Raw genomic sequence first — 18,750 nt, 5'->3', positions numbered from 1 at the left:
CCCTGTCACTCATCACTTGTCACTTCATCACTTTCCTCAGTCTCCTCACCTCTGTGCTTTGGCCAACCTAAGCATGCTGCAGGGCCTTTGCATTTGCTATGCCTCTGTCTGAAGCAGACAGATACCTTCCACATAACCTATGGCTCACTGCTTTCAACCCTCTGTTCAGATGACAGTTTATTAGGGAGGACTTCCTGAAACCCTGTATTGAATAGCAACATCTCGTGATTGCTGGCATTTCCTCACTCCTCACCCTGCTTTATATTTATCTTTATCCAATCGGGCTCCTGTGGCCCCAGCCTCCTTTTGGTAGAGAGTGGGCTTCAATTGTACATATTTGGCTTATGAAGTGAAGAGTATCCTCATCTTTCACCAAGATTTTGGTGTCAGCGCTCCTCACTGCCTGTTTTCATGTGTGTGTATGTCACTGTCTGTCTTCTTTCTTAGGTTGGAAACTCTCGGCAGGCATAGACTTCCCTGTCCATTCACTGTCTTCACCCAGAGCTGAGCCAGCAACTAGTGGGCATGTGGTAATTGAGCAAATGAGCGAATGACGTGCTGAGCACGTGGCCTCGCACACGGTACATGTCAGTAACTGCTGTGAGGACAGTGGTGACTGTCCGTCCTCTCGTGTGGGTGACCACACGTTCAGATGCTGTGCTTGGTCCTCTCTTCCCGGCAGGGTGCGCTTTTCTGCTTCGGCTCGTTAGCATGTCAGGCTGGTCTTTCCTCCCTGGCAGGCGGTGTTGGACTGTGGAGGGCAGGAGCAGCAGGGGAGGGGGGATTGACCATTTTTTAGAGTCTCATTTCACGTCAGTGTGCCTGGCATGTCATGGTGCCCATTAAACGTTGACTGTGTAATTCATCTGTTTCGGTGGACAATGCTCATTGATGATTCTAATGTAACTGAAACGTTCCTTTAGTCTTTGAGGCAGTTTTTTAAAAAGCTTGAAAAATTGGGTTTCCTTTGCTGCCTTCCATTTGTCCCTGCGCCAGGACAAGGGCCTGGGAGGAGCCCGAGAGCATCTTGTAACACTCACCAGGAGAAAGGCTCTGGGAAAGATTTGGGAGGCATGACGACTTGTTCGTTATTATTTTTAATCGCAGTTATGGTGGGTTGAATAGTCCCCCCCCAAATTCGTATTCACCCATAACCTCAGACAGTGACCTTATTTGAATGTAATCAAGTTAAGATGAGGTCACACTAGATTAGGGTAGGTTCTAAGTTTGGTGGCTGGTGGCCTTATAAGGTCGAGGATATTTGGAGACAAGCACAGTGGGAACACAGCCAGACGAAGATGGGAGCAGAGATTGGGGTAATGGGACTACAAGCCAAGGAACGGCATGGATACAGCAGCCACTAGAAGCTTGAAGAGGCAAGAAAGAATTCTTCCTGAGGCTCTTCAGAGGGAGGGCGGCCTGCCAAACCATCACCGTGGACTTCTCCCTTCTAACACTGTAAGGGAATACACTTACCGTTTTCAGCCATCTGTGGTGTGTTGTCACAGCAGGCCCGGGAACCAGTAGACCACTTCTGAGGAGACACTGAACTAAGCAGGTTTAATTTATCTTAACTTTTTTTTTTCCAGATGTCTTCAATGGAACTATAACTTTTTTACCTTTGGAAGAAGATGAGGAAGGGAATTTAAAGGTTAAGATGAACAATATTTATCAAATTCAGCTCAGTCAGAGCAAGCAGGAGTGGTAAGAACTGGAAAACTTATTCCTGTTTCAATGCTTTGTGGTTTCAATTGACTATTGCTTTGGATAGTTTAAAGATTCCGGGTTAGTTAAGCAATAAAAGTACTACCTGTTAAGCAGTTGTATTTTGTAGGGAAGCTCTTTCTCAGGGGCACTCTAGCAGCGTGTCTTTCGCTCCTGGTTGGTGTCGCTCCTGGTTGGCGCCCAGCCCCCGGGTAAGGTGGTCACAGCTTGGCTGGAGTCTTTGCTCTCTAAATTTCATGCACCAATTCAGATGTATTCCAATCCCCCTGTTATTCTGTTGTTACTGTGATTGTTTTGCAAGTTATCCCCTCAGCCTTAGGGAGGGAATGAGTGGTTTACATTTTTTATTTCCTGCTGGGGCACATGTGGTTTTAGACATGGTGGATATTCAGTAATGCTTATTATAAAAATAACAGCTTAATAAGACCCCTTAATTTCATACAGTGTTTGCCCTTTCCAAAAAGTATGAATTTTAGTTTGCTTCCATTTGGTATTTTTTTTTAACTTTTTTTTTTCTTTTGGTATAGTATAACATATATACAAAGCAAAGAAATAAAAAAGCAATAGTTTCCAAAGCACTTTTCAACAAGTAGTTCCGGACAGATCCCAGATTTTGGTCTACCATGTGATCCTCTCATATTTTTCCTTCTAGCTTCTCCAAAATATAGGCGGCTAGAAGGCTTAAATACTTATCATCACAATTGACTTTTTTTCCTTCTTTTTTTTGTGAAAAATAACATATATGCAAAAAAACGATAAATTACAAAGCACAGCACCACAATTAGTTGTAGAACATATTTCAGAGTTTGACATGGGTTACAGTTTCCCAATTTTAGGTTTTTACTTCTAGTTGCTCTAAAATACTGGAGACTAAAAGAGGTATCAATTTAATGATTCAGCATTCATATTCATTTGTTAAGTCCTATCTTCTATGTGTATAATTCCACCATCATCTTTGATCTTTCCATACCTCTCTTTGGGGTTGTTTGGGCTATGGCAATTCTAAATTTTTGATGTTGGAAGGGTTGGTCACTAATATGGGGAAGGGAGATGGAACTAGCTGATGTTCTGGAGAGGCTGGGCTAGGTTTCAGGACTTATCTGGACCAGGGACCCATCTGGAGGTTGTAGGTTTCTGGAAAGTTACTCTAGTGCATGGAATCCTTGTGGAATCTTATATGTTGCCCTAGGTGTTCTTTAAGATTGGCTGGAATGCTCCTGGTTGGGGGTTGGCAGGTTATGATAGGTAGCAAGGTATAACTGAAACTTGCCTAAGAGCAACCTCCAGAGTAGCCTCGCAACTGACTCTATTTGAACTCTCTCTGCCACTGATATTTTATTAATTACACTTATTTTCCCACTTTTGGTCAGGATGAGATTATTGATTCCATGGTGCCACCATCTGGTATTTTTTAAATGAAAAAGCTCAGGGTAGAGTAAGTTCACTCATTACCCTTCCTCCAATGTTTGGTCCATACTTTCTGGAGTAGTCTCAGAATCGTGTCTGTTTGACCAGAAGGTGGTTTGCAGTCGGCTGCATAGCAAGCGGAGGGATGCAGTGAACAGATCATGGCTTTTGGGGTATTGGGGGTGGGGTAGGGGTGGCAAGCCAGGTGCACACACAGAGACAGAGAGGAGACCTGATAATTCTCCTGTGTCAGAGTGAGGATCAGAGGGATGGCGTCTCTAAACCGGCCACTGTCCTGGCAAATAGCGCTTCTTGGCACTGGCTCTCATTTCATTTATTCCTCAGGAACTTTATCAGGTAGTAGTGGCCACTGCCACCCCATTATAGTGAATGTAAATCAGTCCTCTTTCTTCTCTGCTTGGAGCGTCCCTGTGGCCCTCCACTGCAGTCAGAGTGCAGGCCACACGCCATGGCACGGCTCTGCCTCCCTCTCTGGCCTCATCTCCCACTTGTTCACAACTCACATGTGAAACATAAAAAATAGGGATACTAGGAAAATTGTTAGACATTTTAGAATCTGGTTAATTAGTACAAGAAGCAGCAGCTAAGAGGATCTTTATTTGCTCATTGTTCTGATTGTAGGTTGAGTAAGTGCATTTCTAGCAAAGTTTGCAAGAGAAGAGGAATTCTTTCTGCTTTTTTAAATGTGCTTTTCTCTGTTAGATGAAAATTCTGTAACTGGTTCCAGATTGCTTTGTGTTTTTGATAAGACATTTTATAATCATAGTTGTCTTAACTTCTTCCTTCTTTTGGTAAACATGCAATTTAAAATTAAGAATTGCAACCAGTCCTCTTATTCATGTTTCTTTTATTTTTAAAGGTTCATGTCTGTTTTGATTTTCTGTCCAGAAAGATGGCATTCAGATGGAATTGTATATCCCAAACCTACCTGGCTTGGAAAAGAACTGCTGGCCAAGTTGGGCAAGTGGTCTGTGGAGGACAAGAAGAGTGAATTTAAAAGTACCCTGTCACTCATTTCCGTTATGAAGTACAGCAAGGTTTACCAGGAACTGAAAGAGAAGTATAAAGAAATGGTTAAGGTAATTCTGGGGAAAATGTCTGTGATTTGATCCCTCATCAGTGGAAGGTAAAATTTTTTCCTGCAGATGTTAAGTCATATTATGCCCTTGGAATTTCCTCTTGCTGTAATTTTACATACTTAGGGATGCAGAGCACAGAAACATTGGGCAATATATTATGGAGAAGGATGGATCCTTTTTTGCACTACCAATAATACAACCTTAATTTGCCCAGCTGCTGTTTTACAAAGCTGCTTGGTGACCATCCTGCGTGTCTGTTAGGGTAGAGTTTTTACTCCTCTTCTACAGAACTCTTAGTGTCTATCCCAGAGAGTTAGGGCTGCTGACCGACAAGGGGGTGTGAGCATTGGTCTCCTGATTTCTCTCTGCCTCCCTTGACTCTTCTCCCCAGACCTCTCGGTGCCCTTGTTCGTTGTCCTCATGTAGACAAGCAGTCAGGATGGTGGGGTTGAGCTCCTCTGATACCCAGTGGCCTTGTCTAGAAATCTGTCTGATGTATGTTTTCTCTGTTGCAAACTTGCTGTGGACTATGTTGTTCTTGGCATGTCGTGGTGTGCACAGGAAGCCGAGACGTTTTGTGTCGTCTTTATGTAACTGTCTTACTTTTAGAGAGAATTTTTGCCTTTGGAATGAGCCTTATATTTTTTTACTTTATGCATGTTTTGTCCAGTTCGACTCATGTATTAAGGGAATAAGTGTGTGAACAGTGGGGAAAATGGAACAACAACTCACAAATGCTCTTTGAATTTTTATAGGTGTGGCCTGAAGTAACCGACCCTGAGAAGTTTGTGTATGAAGATGTGGCTATTGCTGCATACCTGCTGGTAAGGGTGTGCGGGGTCCGAGTTCACAGGCAGTGCCGGAAGCGCGCGAGTGGCAGGAGCCACTGGTAATGAAGAACATTTTAAAACCCATGACTGTAGTCAGTTGGTAGTTCTGTTTGTTGAGGTTCATTATACATATGATGATTTTACTTTGGTGCTTTTGCCTGAGTGTAGAACAAATCTGAATTGTGAAACTAACTGTAAGAATGTAGACCAACATAGTCCTTCGTAATTCTTAGTCAGTATGGAGATGCTGGTGTCTGGGAGCTGCAGTGCCAGCTGTTAAGGGCAGGCCTTCTAGCTCGAGTTGTCTGGGTTTCTAGTTCTAGACCTTTTCTTAGCTAGCTAATCAGCTAAGTTTGAGCATGCCCATTACCTCAATTCTTTTGATTTTCTTATCTATCAAATGCTTAGACCAGATAACTTCAAATTTCCTTTCCACTGCAATTCTCTTAGGCTTTTTAGAAATAGCTCGTTTCCCCCTGATTAACAAAGTATACAAATTTTGAAGAATACAGGAAAACATGTAGAAATTAAGAATATTTGATGAAGGACTCTGATGGAAGGAGAAAGCTTTAGGTGTTCCTGGCAGCAACGGAAGACCAGTGGGTCAGTTCCGTTCTCTTTCCCAGGAGATCCCAGGTTTATTTTGCTTGCTGGTGAATCTCTCTCCTGTGTCAGAGCCCGGGGCCTCAGGGGAGATCTCCTTCCTGTCCTTGGGGTGTGGTCTGTCATCCCAGGTGGGAGTTTGAATTGTTCTTAGATAGAGTGAATTACAAACTTACCTTTTGTTGGTTTGTTTTCTGTTTATGTAGATTCTGTGGGAAGAAGAAAGAGACAAGAGGAAAACGACTGATAAACAGTCTTTTGTTGACCTGGGCTGCGGAAATGGGCTCCTGGCCCACATCCTCAGCAGTGAAGGGGTAAATCTCTGACAGTACCTCTTTTAGAGTAGCAAGCATAAGGTGCCTTGAAATCATCTTCTCTTAGCCTAATCTGTATTCAAGTAGGGACTAATTATAAACTCCTGGTAATTTGCTGAACAAGCAACATATAAAAACAAGAGGGAAGAGGCAGTGACCTCATTGGAATGTAAAGGCAGATCTCCAGGACATGCCAGGTGTGTGCTCTAAATGACAGCACACTTGCAACATCCTAAGTACTGTTGCTGAGATTTGTTTTCTTTTGTAAACCTCTGATTTCAAGGCACTGAAGGAAGAATAAAGGGTAAAGAGGGTTTTGCCCTTTTTACTTAGGTTCTAGCTCAGGACTAATTTTATCCATGTGTACCCCAGCATCAGGCAGCATGAGGCTAGTTTTTTGATGTCTGTTCATGTCAGTAAGGCTGTGAAGTGCTTAGAGCAGCACCTAGCATATGGAGCAAGTTAAATAAGTATAAGCTATTAGCACCCTGAGGCTGGAGCTTCTCGGCCCTCTCATATTCTTTTTGGTGTTTCTAGTGCATTAGGTACCGTTCCTGTTATGCTGCTGTTTTGGTTTGCTAAAGCTGCCATAATTCAATATGCTAGGAATGGAATAGCTTTTAAAAAGGAAATTTGCTAAGTTGCAAGTTTACAGCTCTGAGGCTGTAAAAATATCCAAACTAAGCCATCCAGAGAATGGTATCTTGATTCAAGTAGTACTCGTGAGTCCAGAACATCTCTGTTAGCTGGGAACGCACATGGCTGGCATCTGCTGGGGTCTTTGGCTTCTTATTTCAAACAGCTTCCCCGGGGGTGGTTTTTTCATCTCCAGAGGTCTCTCACTATGTGGGCTTTGAAGCTTTTTCCAAAATGATTCTCTCCAGTAAGCAACCCCACCTTGAATGGATATAGACACGTCTCCATGGAAACCACCTAATTAAAAGGTCCCACCCACAAATTGTGTGGGTCACATCTCCATGGAAGCAATCTAATTAAAAAGATCCCACTCAATAATATCGAATGAAGGCTAAAGAGCATAGCTTTACTGGGGTACACAACAGTTTCAAACCAGGTCAGCCCCTGAGGAACTGAGGCGTGGCAGCCTTGCTGCTAGGGTGGCACAGCCTGCAGCTCCACGGCTGGTTTTCTTCCTGCTGTGGCCTTCCACCTTAGGGTGCAGATCTGTTTGTCCACAACTATTGTGAACTAGACAGTGGTTGATGAAATTTATTTTTTGAAGCTTTGTAAAAGAATGAGTTTGTAATACCTGTCATTGTGGGCCTGGAGACCCGAATTGGGCCGAGAGCTGAGAAGGCAGGCCTCGGGGGTTCAGAGCACCAGTCTTGGGCAGTGTTCCTAACTAAAGGGTCCTGTGGCCCCTGGCCCCGTGTTCCCGTTTGTGGAGCCTGTCTTGACTGTTGCGGAGCACAGGCTAGGGTCTGTGCCCAGCAGGAGCCTGCGTGTCCACTTTAAGTACCGAGGAACTGCCCAGCATCATTCATGAGGGGTACACTGAAGTTAGAGTCTTGCACTCAGTACTGGTGGTGATACCTTCAGAGCTTTAATTTGTTCTTGCTCATTTATTATGTTTTATTCAACTTAACATTTAATTTCTGAAATTAATTATTTCAGCATCCAGGCAGAGGGATTGATGTCCGAAGAAGAAAAATATGGGACATGTATGGACCACAGACACAGTTAGAGGTACTGGCTTTGTGAATTGACTTCATCTCAGGATGGATTATCCTATGATGACACTTGTTTTGATGAATGTCTGTATTTAGGTCTATCAGAAATCCTAACCATAATATTTCATAGTAATCTAAGTGCTCTGGAATTAAAAAAAAAAAAAAGCATGAAATGAAATTGTAGACTTTCCAAAAACCTCTGGTTGAATTGAAGAAATGCATGTCCACCTCTCCAGCCAGAGGAGGGCATCTTCTGTAATGCCTAGTGCAAGGCTGTTGAACCCTGGAGTCGGCTGTGTGTCCCCTAGTGGGGCTGGCCAGGGATGGGGCAGATTAACCACTTCCGAGTATACAGTTCAGAGGTGTTAATCATGTCCAGTATTGCTGCTGCCACCACCACCTGCAATCATTTTGAATGGCTGCACTCTTTTCCACTAAACTACACCATGAAAACAACATGAGCTCAGATAGCAGTCACCAAGCACGGCCTCCTGCATCCTTTGCAGAGCCATGCCCCTCAGTGTGCCACACTGTCAGGGCCCCTGAGAGCACAGCTCTCTCATCCCCGTCTTACAGTTGAGGATACTTGGCCCCAAGAAGTTATTCAAAGACCGCCTGTGGTGAAGGGTAAGAAGGAGGGGGGGAAGCAATGACCCGCAGGTACACAGTTGAGCACGTGGCCTGTCAGATGGCAAGAAGCGTCAGTGAGAGACAAGGTTAGAATGCAGGCTGAGCAGGACAGGGCACTTTGGAGGGGCTACCAGGAAGGGCTCACTGGTAAGATGGCATGTTGGTCTGGCCTTGGGAGAAGGCACAGTTAGGGAGGAGACAAGTGAAGCTGGGTGAGGCAGCAGGTGTGCAGACTCAGGTGGTGCCAGGTAGACACGGAAGCCCTGCTCCGAGCTGGGGGTCAGCCCAGGTAGAGCCCCAGTTTGGAGGGCCAGATTGGAGCTGTCAGGTCCCAATCAAGAGCTGCTCGCTCTTTCTGGTACTGAGGTCAGAGAGAACTTTCTCCTTAAAGGGAACAGAGTAGTGGGTCACCCCCACAGCAGCCCTCAGTAGATGGTGTCTAGTCTTTGATGGCCGTTTAGTCTCTGGAGGCGTCAGGGCCAGGTCAGCAGGAGCTCCCAGGGGATGCCCTGAGTGCAGCCACTGTCCCACCAATGCCTCTGCTGCCCAGCTGCCAGATGGCCTCAGGACCTTTGTCCACAGAGGTGAAGCACGGACACAGGACTAGGTTACAGTTTTCAACTGCCCCAGGGCACAGGTTGGTTTGAAAATGAGAGAGTGTTGACTTTTCCTTGTGGATTCTGTCAAGTGTGTATAGAGGTGGCAGGAAGAGCACATCGAACCCTGGAGTCATCGGGCAGCTTCAGCATAGACTGGCCCGCGGCCAACCTTGTGACCCCAACAGCCCCTGCTGCTGTTTTGAAACAAATCTCAGGTATCCTGTGGTTTCATCTATAAATAGAAAATGGTATTTTCAAGACTGTTGATATTTTCTGTCTGCTTTATTTATTTTTAAAGTTGAGGATAATAACAAAGCAAAAAAAAAAAAATGAAGTGCATTGCAGCTGTCTGATAGTGCTTTATTTGCTTATTTTTTAAATTATGTTTATGCTTTGCTTTTATTCTACAAGGATTTGCCATTGCTTACAAAGTTCATGTTACAATAAAGTGAATACTGTCTTAAAATTCTCAGCCAAGAAGAACATTGGCAAATGTGAAGGTGAACTGGGGGTGCCGCAGCTGTACACGCAGCCATGTGTTCTCATACAGTTAATAAAATTGAGCTCTAAACTTGGGTATGAGGTTGGTAATGAAAGCAAAAAAGCACCATGGCTGATTTCAAAATTTCCTATGTCCAAGTGAAAAAGCAAGCTATTTGCTTTGGCTAAGGGAAGCTAAAACAGCAGTTGAATCAGCCCTCTGTCTTAGTGAGCACAGGGAAGGGCTGGCTGGTATGAGGTGGCCCTTGGGGAGCTGGGGAACATGCTAGTTCTTTATTTGAGGTTCCCCAGAAGCCTCCAGACTTTCCTGTGGAATCATCTGGCCTTGGGGAAACCCCAGCCACTTCCCAGTCCCCTCATTCAGTTAAGCCTCTTAATCAAAGGGCAGTATCCTGCCTCCTTAGGTGTTTTTTCTCTTCCTACCTGCACCTTCAGGCTGACTGCTCCAACAGCCCTGCTTGTCTAAAGTGTGAGGGTGGGAGCTGACCGCATATCTCGTGTGCTTTCTACTCTAGGACATGGGCAGAAAAACAGGTGCTTTTGTTGGCAGGTGCTCAGCTTTGGTGTAATTTCCCTAGTAATGGTTTCTTCCAGCCCCAGTGATTGGTTTCCATGAATTTGTATAATCTGGAAACCCAAAGTCTGAGCATGGGATGCAAATTCTTATCTTTTTTTCCCAAATCTGATTTGATTCTAACCAGGAGAATGTTAAGCAAAAATACCTGTTTATTATGATAGCTTTATGATGACCACAGAGTGTCTTAATTTTGTTTGTGAAGCTATATCTGAAATAAGAATGCTGCAATTTGCCATATTCAAAATGGTAATTAAAATTTTTTACAAAAAGCAGATAAGAGTTTTGTTGTCAGGTACTGGTGGCAAGGTAACTAAATTGAATATAAATGTGTAAATGGAGGTTAAGTATAAATTATTCTTTTATTAACACAGGCCAGTTAGAGACAGATAGGCAAATTTAAGTTTTAAATGGGTAGTAATAATGAATAAAGAGTGCCAGACACTTGTATTTTGTGCTTTTAGATTACGCAGACCAATTGAATGTGACTATTTTTAGTATTTTGAAAGCTAGATAGATAGACGCACATAGAGCTCTTTAGATAGAAGCACACAGGGGTTATTAAGGACCCAGAAATATTGTAGAATTTAAATTCCGTGTTTGTAGACCATGTTTACAGAGATTCTTGTGCTGTAATTTTGTTACAGGAAATGGCATCACAAAGCAAGTTTTGTTATGATGTCTTCCTCTGCTTGTTCTGATCAAGGAATAGCATGTCTCACTTCCCTGGAGAATTTGTTCTCCAGTTTTAAGTGTTCTTAAAACTAAGTAGATTTTGAGTGGTTTAGGTAGTCTCTTTTCTCTCTTTCCAGTTTTCAGTCACAGATTCACAATTGAGACAATTGATTTCAGAAGTTAATACTGGCCTTCTCATTATCAGAAAGGGTGGGGTGTCATTTAAACTGTCATCAAAGCAAACTGTTCTGGCTTAACTACAGAAACTGTCAGAATAGTTGAAGTGCCTGTTCACCAGCTTTTTACCTGCTGCCTTAAAGGTTACAAAAGGTTATTGCATGATAGCAAAGAATCACACATACTCATACATGGAAATTCTTTCTGTATTTTATCTTTCCATTGATATTCTTCATTATGTAGACTGAAGAACTTTTGGGGTTATAACACTGCATTATATTATACCTTTAAATCAGCTTCAGACCCAGAATTCTTGTATTTTGCAGAGCTGCTTGAAGCAGAGAGCTGTTAGGAAGGGAATTAGTGGTGATTCACAACAGAGTTGGATTTGTCTCCTCTGGAGCAGTGATCTGGCTGGTAGTGGCTGGTTTGTGATCTCTCCACTTATTTTCATTTGTGCCCTCACTGTGCACCAGACACTATGCCAGGACAGGACACACAGTGATGAGAACTGTGCCTGCCCTGAATCTGAAGGAGCTCCTGTCTGCTGCACTGCCCAGGCAGGTGGGGGGGGGGGGAAGGACATGCTGCCTCCCACCAAGCAACATTGGAAAGGCTCCCAGGACACAGGGAGCGTGGAAGGGAGCCCACGCAGGAGCTGGGGCGAGCCAAACCTGAGGGCCACGTGCTGATGGCCTGGCCCTGCCCCATGAGCACGTGTGGGCCCAGGACTTCACCAGAGCCTACTGTGGGACCCGGCCCCCATGCTGGGAGGAGCCACTTGGTGCCCACTCTGCATGGTGCCCGCCCTGTGCCAGGTCTGCGTGACCCTGGGCCACTCAGTGCCCTGCAGCACCAGCTCGTCAGGAAAGAGGCTGACATGTGAACACACACGGTGACACCGAAGGTTCCATTTATGCTGGTTAGAATCTAACAAGGTGTCAGTGGCTGGGAGAGTTCAAATAGAGTCGAGAGGCTACTCTGGAGGTTGCTCTTAGGCGAGCTAGCCTGGGAGGGCGAGGCCACTGGAGAAGGGCAGGGGACGTGTTCAGAGTGTGCGTGAGTCATTTCTTTACTTTTAACAAGGGAGCTGTGAGGAGCTAAACCATGTGTTCATTTCACCTGTTCCGAGGATATTTGGGCGACCTCTCTCTAGTTAGTGGTCAGCCTGTGCGATGGGATCAGGATTTGATGTGTCTCTGGTAGAGAACTTGGCGCAGAAGGGGCCGTGTCTGTGTCCCTCAGGCCGATTGAGGTAGCCCCCACCTCTCAGCTGCATAGAGCAACAGGTGCTGATAAATGTCTGTGGGACACTTCCCTCCTCTCAGAGTTCCGCTGTGCCCTTCCGCAGTCACTCTTTCTTCTTCAGATCCGTTGCAGGGTTTTTTTTTCCTATTTTTATTATAAACAATGAACAAAAATGCAGACATTCTTGACGTACAAACATTCTTGACATGGTTACAATCAGTGGCTTACAATATCACCACATAGTTGTGTATTCATCACCATGTTCATTTTTTTGAACATTTTCATCTCTCCAGCAAAAGAAAAAAAAAAAAACGCATACATGTCATACCCCTTACCACTTCCTTTCATTGACCACTAGTATTTCAATTTACTCAATTTATTTTAACCTTTGTTTCCTCTATTATTCATTTATTTCTTAACCACATATGTGGATACTGTAGATAAAAGGAGCATCAGACACAAGGTTTTCACAATCAGTCGCATTAGATCCGTTGTAGTTCTTATTTATGTAATGCTTTTTTCTCTGGATGCCTTTAAGATTTTTTTCTTATTTTAGATTTTCAGTATTTTTATTATGATGTGTCTAGTATGTGTTTCCTCATATTCTTTTTACTTAGGATTCTCTGAGCTGCTTGTGTCTGGTTTGTCATTAATTTTGGAAAATTCTCAGACATCATTTCTTGAAATGTTTCTTCTTCCTTGCTATTTTGTCTTATCCTTCTGGAACCCCTGTTACATATACACTTGCTATTTTGATCTTGTTCTACAGCTCTTAGATGCACTTTAAGTCCACTGAGTCTTATTCCCTAGTGGGTTCCTCTGCTGATAAGCCTATTAACAGGACTCATCTCTGGTGTTGCATTTTTTTTATTTTTAGCATTTTCTTTTGATTCTGTTTTTCTTGTTTCTGTGTCTGCTGGCATTTCCTGTCTGTTCATAAATGTCCATCTGTTCACTAGAACCTATGATTAATCATCACTATTTTAAAGTCACTGTTAGTTCCACTATCCGGGTCATCTGTGGTGTTCCTGTTGACGGTTTCATCTCTTTGTAATGAGTTGCACATTCTTGCTTTTCTGTGAGTTTTGTCATTTCTGATTAAATGCTGGGCATCATCATGCAGTGAAGAAATAGATACTGAGGCAAACGCACATCCTCCTCCTCTGTAAGGCATTACTGTGGGCGCTGACTGTTTCTACCTTGTGCTTGAGCTGGTTTGGGCTTTGTTGTAATTACCTTCAGTGCGCCACAGTCTCCCAGTTCCTCCTGGTTTGGGCTGCTATTGCCTTGTAATTAGTGTGGGTTTTGAGGTGCTAGATGTTTTTCTCACTGTTTATGTCATGTCTTAGCGGTCACCAGACCCTGCACTCTTGTGCCATAGAGGGGGTCACCCCTTCCTCCCCCCTCTCCCCCACCCACGGCTCCTTCTCCAGCCACAGACAGCTGTTCCTGTCACCCTGCTGCCAGGCTCATTGTGGGACAGGAAGAGTCCCCCATTCTCCTGGGCCAGCCTCAGAGGTAGTCCTTTCTCAGCGTTCCTGCCCCTTTTCCTCCACATCAGTGAAGGTCTGCCTTGTGTCTTTGAGAATCCTGGACAGGAGAGTGATTCCTTACCCAGTTCTCAGCAGGGACAGACCTGTGCTTTCTGTCATTGCACAGTTCTGGCCTGAGAGAATTCCTCCTCCAGAGGCACAGGGATTTTCGCCTCTGCTTCTACCCCAGAAGCAACGGAAATTTGCAAGGACCTTGGGGGGGCTGGAGGGTTATCTCCCCTCCTCCAGCACCTGAAGACTTCTGCCTCCTGTGAGAGAGCATCCAGGGAAGAGGGTGGTTGTCATGCCGGTCCCCTGCATGCCTGTGACACTGGAAGGGCTGTCTTTGGTCTCTTGCCTTGCCCCCATCCTTTCTTGTGAGCTCCCAATAGAGGCCTTTAGGAAAGAGCCCAGGATTGAGTATGGGCACCGCTCCTCCTGGGTTCCAGGTTCTTCTAAGCCATGCTCTCTCTCACTCGGCCTTGAAGGATGTGCTGATGTCTTCATTGCCTTCCGTGTACCCACTCCTCTGGCCATTTCTCTCTAACTCATTCTGCTAAATTTCCTGCGTCCTTTCTTTCTTATACGCTCCTTTGCATGTTACATTAAATGGCACTCGGAAAGTGTTTTCAGTTTCAATAGCCCTTTTGTTTTCAGTGTATGGCCTTTCTCCAGTGATGACCATTCTTGAGGGAGTGTTTTGTACCCCCTAAGGAGTACTTCCAGCGTTCACGTCCTCCCTCCTAGTCCTCCTGGCATCCCAGGGGCAGCAGGGCTCTTTTTGGCCTTTTGCACGTCCAGAGAGGCTAAGTGAGATCAAGCAGCAGATTAATGGTGGTGCTGGGTCATGAGTTCTGTGGGTCACTCCAAAGCCTTTGCTTCCTGACTGTGTCTGGCTGCCTCCATAGCTTTGAGTTTATTTGTGGACCACTGAGTCTTGTTTTTGTGTCATTCTTTTAGGAAGGGGCAATCACACCAAATGATGAGAACCTTTTCCCTGATGCCGATTGGTTAATTGGTAACCATTCTGACGAGCTGACGCCGTGGATACCTGTCATTGCAGCCAGGTGATTAAGAAAACAAGTGAGCATCCTGGATGGATGTTGTGTTTTGTCATCTGAACGGAGCTATCCCAAACGGCAGCCACTCGCCACATCCAGCCATTGGGCACTAGAAGGGTGGCTGGCCCAAATAGTTGAAATGATGATATAGTGAATGTATTGGGTTAAATATAAAGTAAATTCCACCTGTTTCTTTTTACTTTTTAAAATTTTTACTGTGGTAGCATATGTACAAAGTAGTGTTTCCTATTTTAACCACTTTCAAGTATAAAATTCAGTGGTGTTGATTACATTCGCGGTGTTGTACTGCCATCACTCCCATTCTTTTCTTTTTATGTCACGGCTTCTAGAAGTGTTAAACTAAATACATGGCTCACACTGTACTTCTGTTGGACAGCTCTGATCAAAACTGGTTCTGTCTGCAGTATTTATATCAATCAGTTTTTGAAGATTTTTTCCCTGTAAACAGGAGGGTCTGTCCACAAAGGGAAAATCTGTCATTATACAGACCCTTTTCAGTAACATTTCTCTCTTCAAAGTTGAAGCTCTCTGCATCTGTCAGAGACAGTTTGTAATTCTGTTTCAAAAGGAGACTTTATCAAGAAGTGGGTTATATTGCTACTTCTTAATATTTAATTGCTATGTAGACCTTTTCCAAGTTGCTGAAACTTCTTATTCACGGCTGAAATTTCAAAGTACGTTGGAAAGTTTTAGATTACAGCTAGCAAGAATGACTGCAATGGAAAAATGTTTTTAGAAAAATAATTAGATTAGGAGATTATCAAAAAGTTTGTGCTACATTGTTTCTAGAAATTATATTGGGAATGACTAAATTATGTAAATTAATCAGGAGTGAATCTTCTGTATTTTTCTGCTACATTGTTGCTGAGTGGCTTTCTGCTGCCTTTTATTGAATGAATCTGTTTAAGCTGTGTCTCTTTCTTATGTCCGAAGGTCTTCCTACTGTTGCCGTTTCTTTGTTCTTCCTTGCTGCTTCTTTGACTTTGTGGGAAAATACTGCCGGAGGCAAAGTAAAAAGACTCAGTACCGCGAATACCTTGATTTCATTAAAGAAGTGGGATCTACCTGTGGATTCCATGTAGAAGAAGACTGCCTGAGAATTCCTTCAACCAAAAGGGTGCGTCTTAATTATTATTGTTGTCCTCTGAGTTGTGTTAGCATTTGGGTCAAGAGTTCAGGGCTGTGCCACATGATCATAAATGACATGGTGTTGTGTAAAATTTGTGTTGATTTAAATATCTTGGTCACCGAGGCAGCTTTAGAGGGCTTATTCTGTCAATACCCTCTCCTCCAGGGGTTCCTGGAACTTTCTCCTCCAGGCCCTTGTAGAGCCTTCCTTTCCTTTCCAGAAGGTCTGGATGGTACCAGGGTATCCCCTTCCTGGAGAGGCTTCAGCCTGATTTGAATGGTCTTTCTAGCCAGGTGTGGCCGTGGGCCCAACTGACTAAGGAAGTTCAGCTCGTTTGAAAAGAAGAACAGACTGGCAGAAAACTGAAGTTTGTGGGATTTGCTTTCAGAAGTTTTTTCTAGATGTTCTGGATGGCCCCAGGGGACCATTTAGTATTTTCTCATTAAAACCTCATTAATCAAAATTTACCTTAAAGGTGGACTGAGTAGGCTGGAGTGGACCCTTGCATTGTAACAAGGTGTGCTATTTGGTGACCTCTGCTAGGTGGTCTGGGCAGGTTTCCTACTCATCACTCCTGGGACTTGACCCTGTAGACGGCATCATATGAAGTGTTTACATTAGTTTGCATTAATTTTCTGGTAACTTCTTTCACAAGACTCTGACTGTTGGGGTGCCTTCTTAATAAATAAACTCACTGTCCACCTCACAGCTTGATGGCTGGACCTCATGAGAAAGGAGGGGACACCTCTGAGATTAGCTCTTGGCCCTGCTGCTTTGTTACTATTCACTCTTGGGCAAATTGCCTCCCTCTTATAGGTGAAATAGGAGGGTAGCATCTGCTGGGGGTCCTGTCGAGAACCACATGGGGGTGTCCTTGCGGCCCTCCCCGGCTTCTGGCACTCGTGGGTGCTTGCCACCCGGCGGTAACTGGCCCCAGAACGCAGGCGCATACAGACATCATCAGCCGGCGTCACCTTTGTTCTCACAGTTGGTGATTCTGCAGGACCCATCTCCGCATCCTTTGTGCCAGTCTCTTAAATGTCTCTATTTCAGTGAGTCTGGTCTTCTAAGGTTGAATTGATTTTTGGAAACTGCTAAAGTTTGGGTCACCTAGGTAGGGAAAAATCCCCGGTGGTTATTTTTGTGTTTACCGTTCCATTTACTGGTTGCCTGAGACCATGAGCTGTCGCTTAATCTCTCTGACTCTCAGTTTTTTCCTTAATGGATGTTTGGGACCCAGTGCAGTGGTGGAGGGGACTGTATTTTGTAACTTTTAAAGCAGTACATTGATTGCAGATGTTTAGTGTGGGTCACTGCGTGCCGGGCTCTGCTCTGTGCCCAGTACAGAGAAGGTAGGCCGCTGACCCCAGAGCACAGTCCAGGAGGGCGTGGGGCTGGGGCGACCAGAAGGGTGTGCCCAGGAACACCTCGTTGGAGCAGGCCTCTGCCCTCCCAGGTCAGTCTTCAAGGGCGGCATTCACCGGAGTGCACCGGGAAGGGGACATGTGGTGTGACACCAGCACAGCCTCTGTGTTTTAAGGAAACACAGCTGTGTATTCACATGGCTCACATCCCTCGGGCGAGTTTGGTGGGAAGGCGCTCGCCCTGTGAGAATTCTGTTAGCGTTCACGTCAACGTGTGCCCTTGTGGCTGAGGGGGTCAGATAATGCACTGAATGAGCGATGACTCATAGAGTGAAGTGTCAACAGCCCAGCAGGGCTAGCGAGTTCAGTCACCACTGATTCTTCATTAAGAAGTTTTTTTTTAGTATTGAGAAATCTTCACCCACGTACAGTCCATCTGCAATACACAACCAGTGGCTCACAATAGCATCACACAGTTGTGTATTCATCACCGTGATCATTTTTAGAATACTTGCATCACTCCAGAAAAAAGAAAAAGAAAGTTCATGCATCCCATATCCTTATCCCTCCCTCTCATTGACCACTAGTATTTCAATCTACCCAATTTTTTTTTTACCCCTTGTCCTTTTTTATTTATTTATTTACTTACTTACTTGTTCGCTCGCTCGCTCGCTGTTCTGTCCATACCCTGGATACAAGGTTTTCACAATCATACAGTCACATTGTGAAAGCTGTATATATAGTCATCTTCAAGAATCAAGGTTACTGAAACACAGTTTGACAGTTTCAGGTACTTCTCTCTAGCCACTCCAATAAACTAAAAAAGGGATATCTATATAATGTGTAAGAATAACTTCTAGGATAACCTCTTGACTCTGTTTGAAATCTCTCAGCCACTGAAACTTTGTTTTGTCTCATTTCTCTCTTCCGCCTTTTGGTCAAGAAGGGTTTCTTTTTTTTTTTTTATTAATTAACGGAAAAAAAGAAAAAAAAGAAATTAACCCAACATTTAGAAATCATACCATTCTACATATGCAATCAGTAATTCTTAACATCATCACATAGATGCATGATCATCGTTTCTTAGTACATTTGCATCGGTTTAGAAGAACTAGCAACACAACAGAAAAAGATATAGAATGTTAATATAGAGAAAAAAAATAAAAGTAATAACAATAGTAAAAAAAAAAAAAGACAAACAACCAGACAGACAAAAAAAAAACAAAACAAAACAAAACAAACAAACAAACAAAAAACCTATAGCTCAGATGCAGCTTCATTCAGTGTTTTAACATGATTACTTTACAATTAGGTATTATTGTGCTGTCCATTTTTGAGTTTTTGTATCTAGTCCTGTTGCACAGTCTGTATCCCTTCAGCTCCAATTGCCCATTATCTTACCCTGTTCAAGAAGGGTTTCTTAATCCCATTTTCATGAGTTTTTACTGTTAGTTTTTTATTTCTAGGTAATTCATTTTGCTCTTAGTTTTAAAGTAGGATTTTTATGATAGATGTTTAAAGTTTTTATGTAATTTGTACTCAAGAACAAGAAATCCCATGGAGGACACATTG

At 43.8% G+C, this 18,750-nt stretch overlaps 1 protein-coding gene across 2 annotated transcripts in view; it reads left to right on the top strand.

The window, feature by feature from the left end:
• Window positions 1-18,750, top strand: part of TRMT44 (tRNA methyltransferase 44 homolog) — a 36,837-nt gene that overhangs the window by 3,792 nt on the left and 14,295 nt on the right. Inside the window, exons 2-8 of one of the 2 annotated variants that reach the window (XM_077136295.1) lie at window positions 1,590-1,704; window positions 4,013-4,232; window positions 4,988-5,056; window positions 5,872-5,979; window positions 7,612-7,683; window positions 14,564-14,670; window positions 15,619-15,802. In XM_077136295.1, coding sequence (XP_076992410.1) covers window positions 1,590-1,704; window positions 4,013-4,232; window positions 4,988-5,056; window positions 5,872-5,979; window positions 7,612-7,683; window positions 14,564-14,670; window positions 15,619-15,802 — 875 coding nt within the window. The remainder of the gene's footprint in view (window positions 1-1,589; window positions 1,705-4,012; window positions 4,233-4,987; window positions 5,057-5,871; window positions 5,980-7,611; window positions 7,684-14,563; window positions 14,671-15,618; window positions 15,803-18,750) is intronic. The other variant, XM_077136296.1, reaches the window with a different exon arrangement.

Source organism: Tamandua tetradactyla, chromosome 19 (assembly GCF_023851605.1).
Source record: "Tamandua tetradactyla isolate mTamTet1 chromosome 19, mTamTet1.pri, whole genome shotgun sequence".
Taxonomy (NCBI): Eukaryota; Metazoa; Chordata; class Mammalia; order Pilosa; family Myrmecophagidae; genus Tamandua; species Tamandua tetradactyla.
The sequence above is the reverse complement of the archived record's forward strand: the minus strand, read 5'-3'. Positions and strand labels throughout refer to the sequence as shown.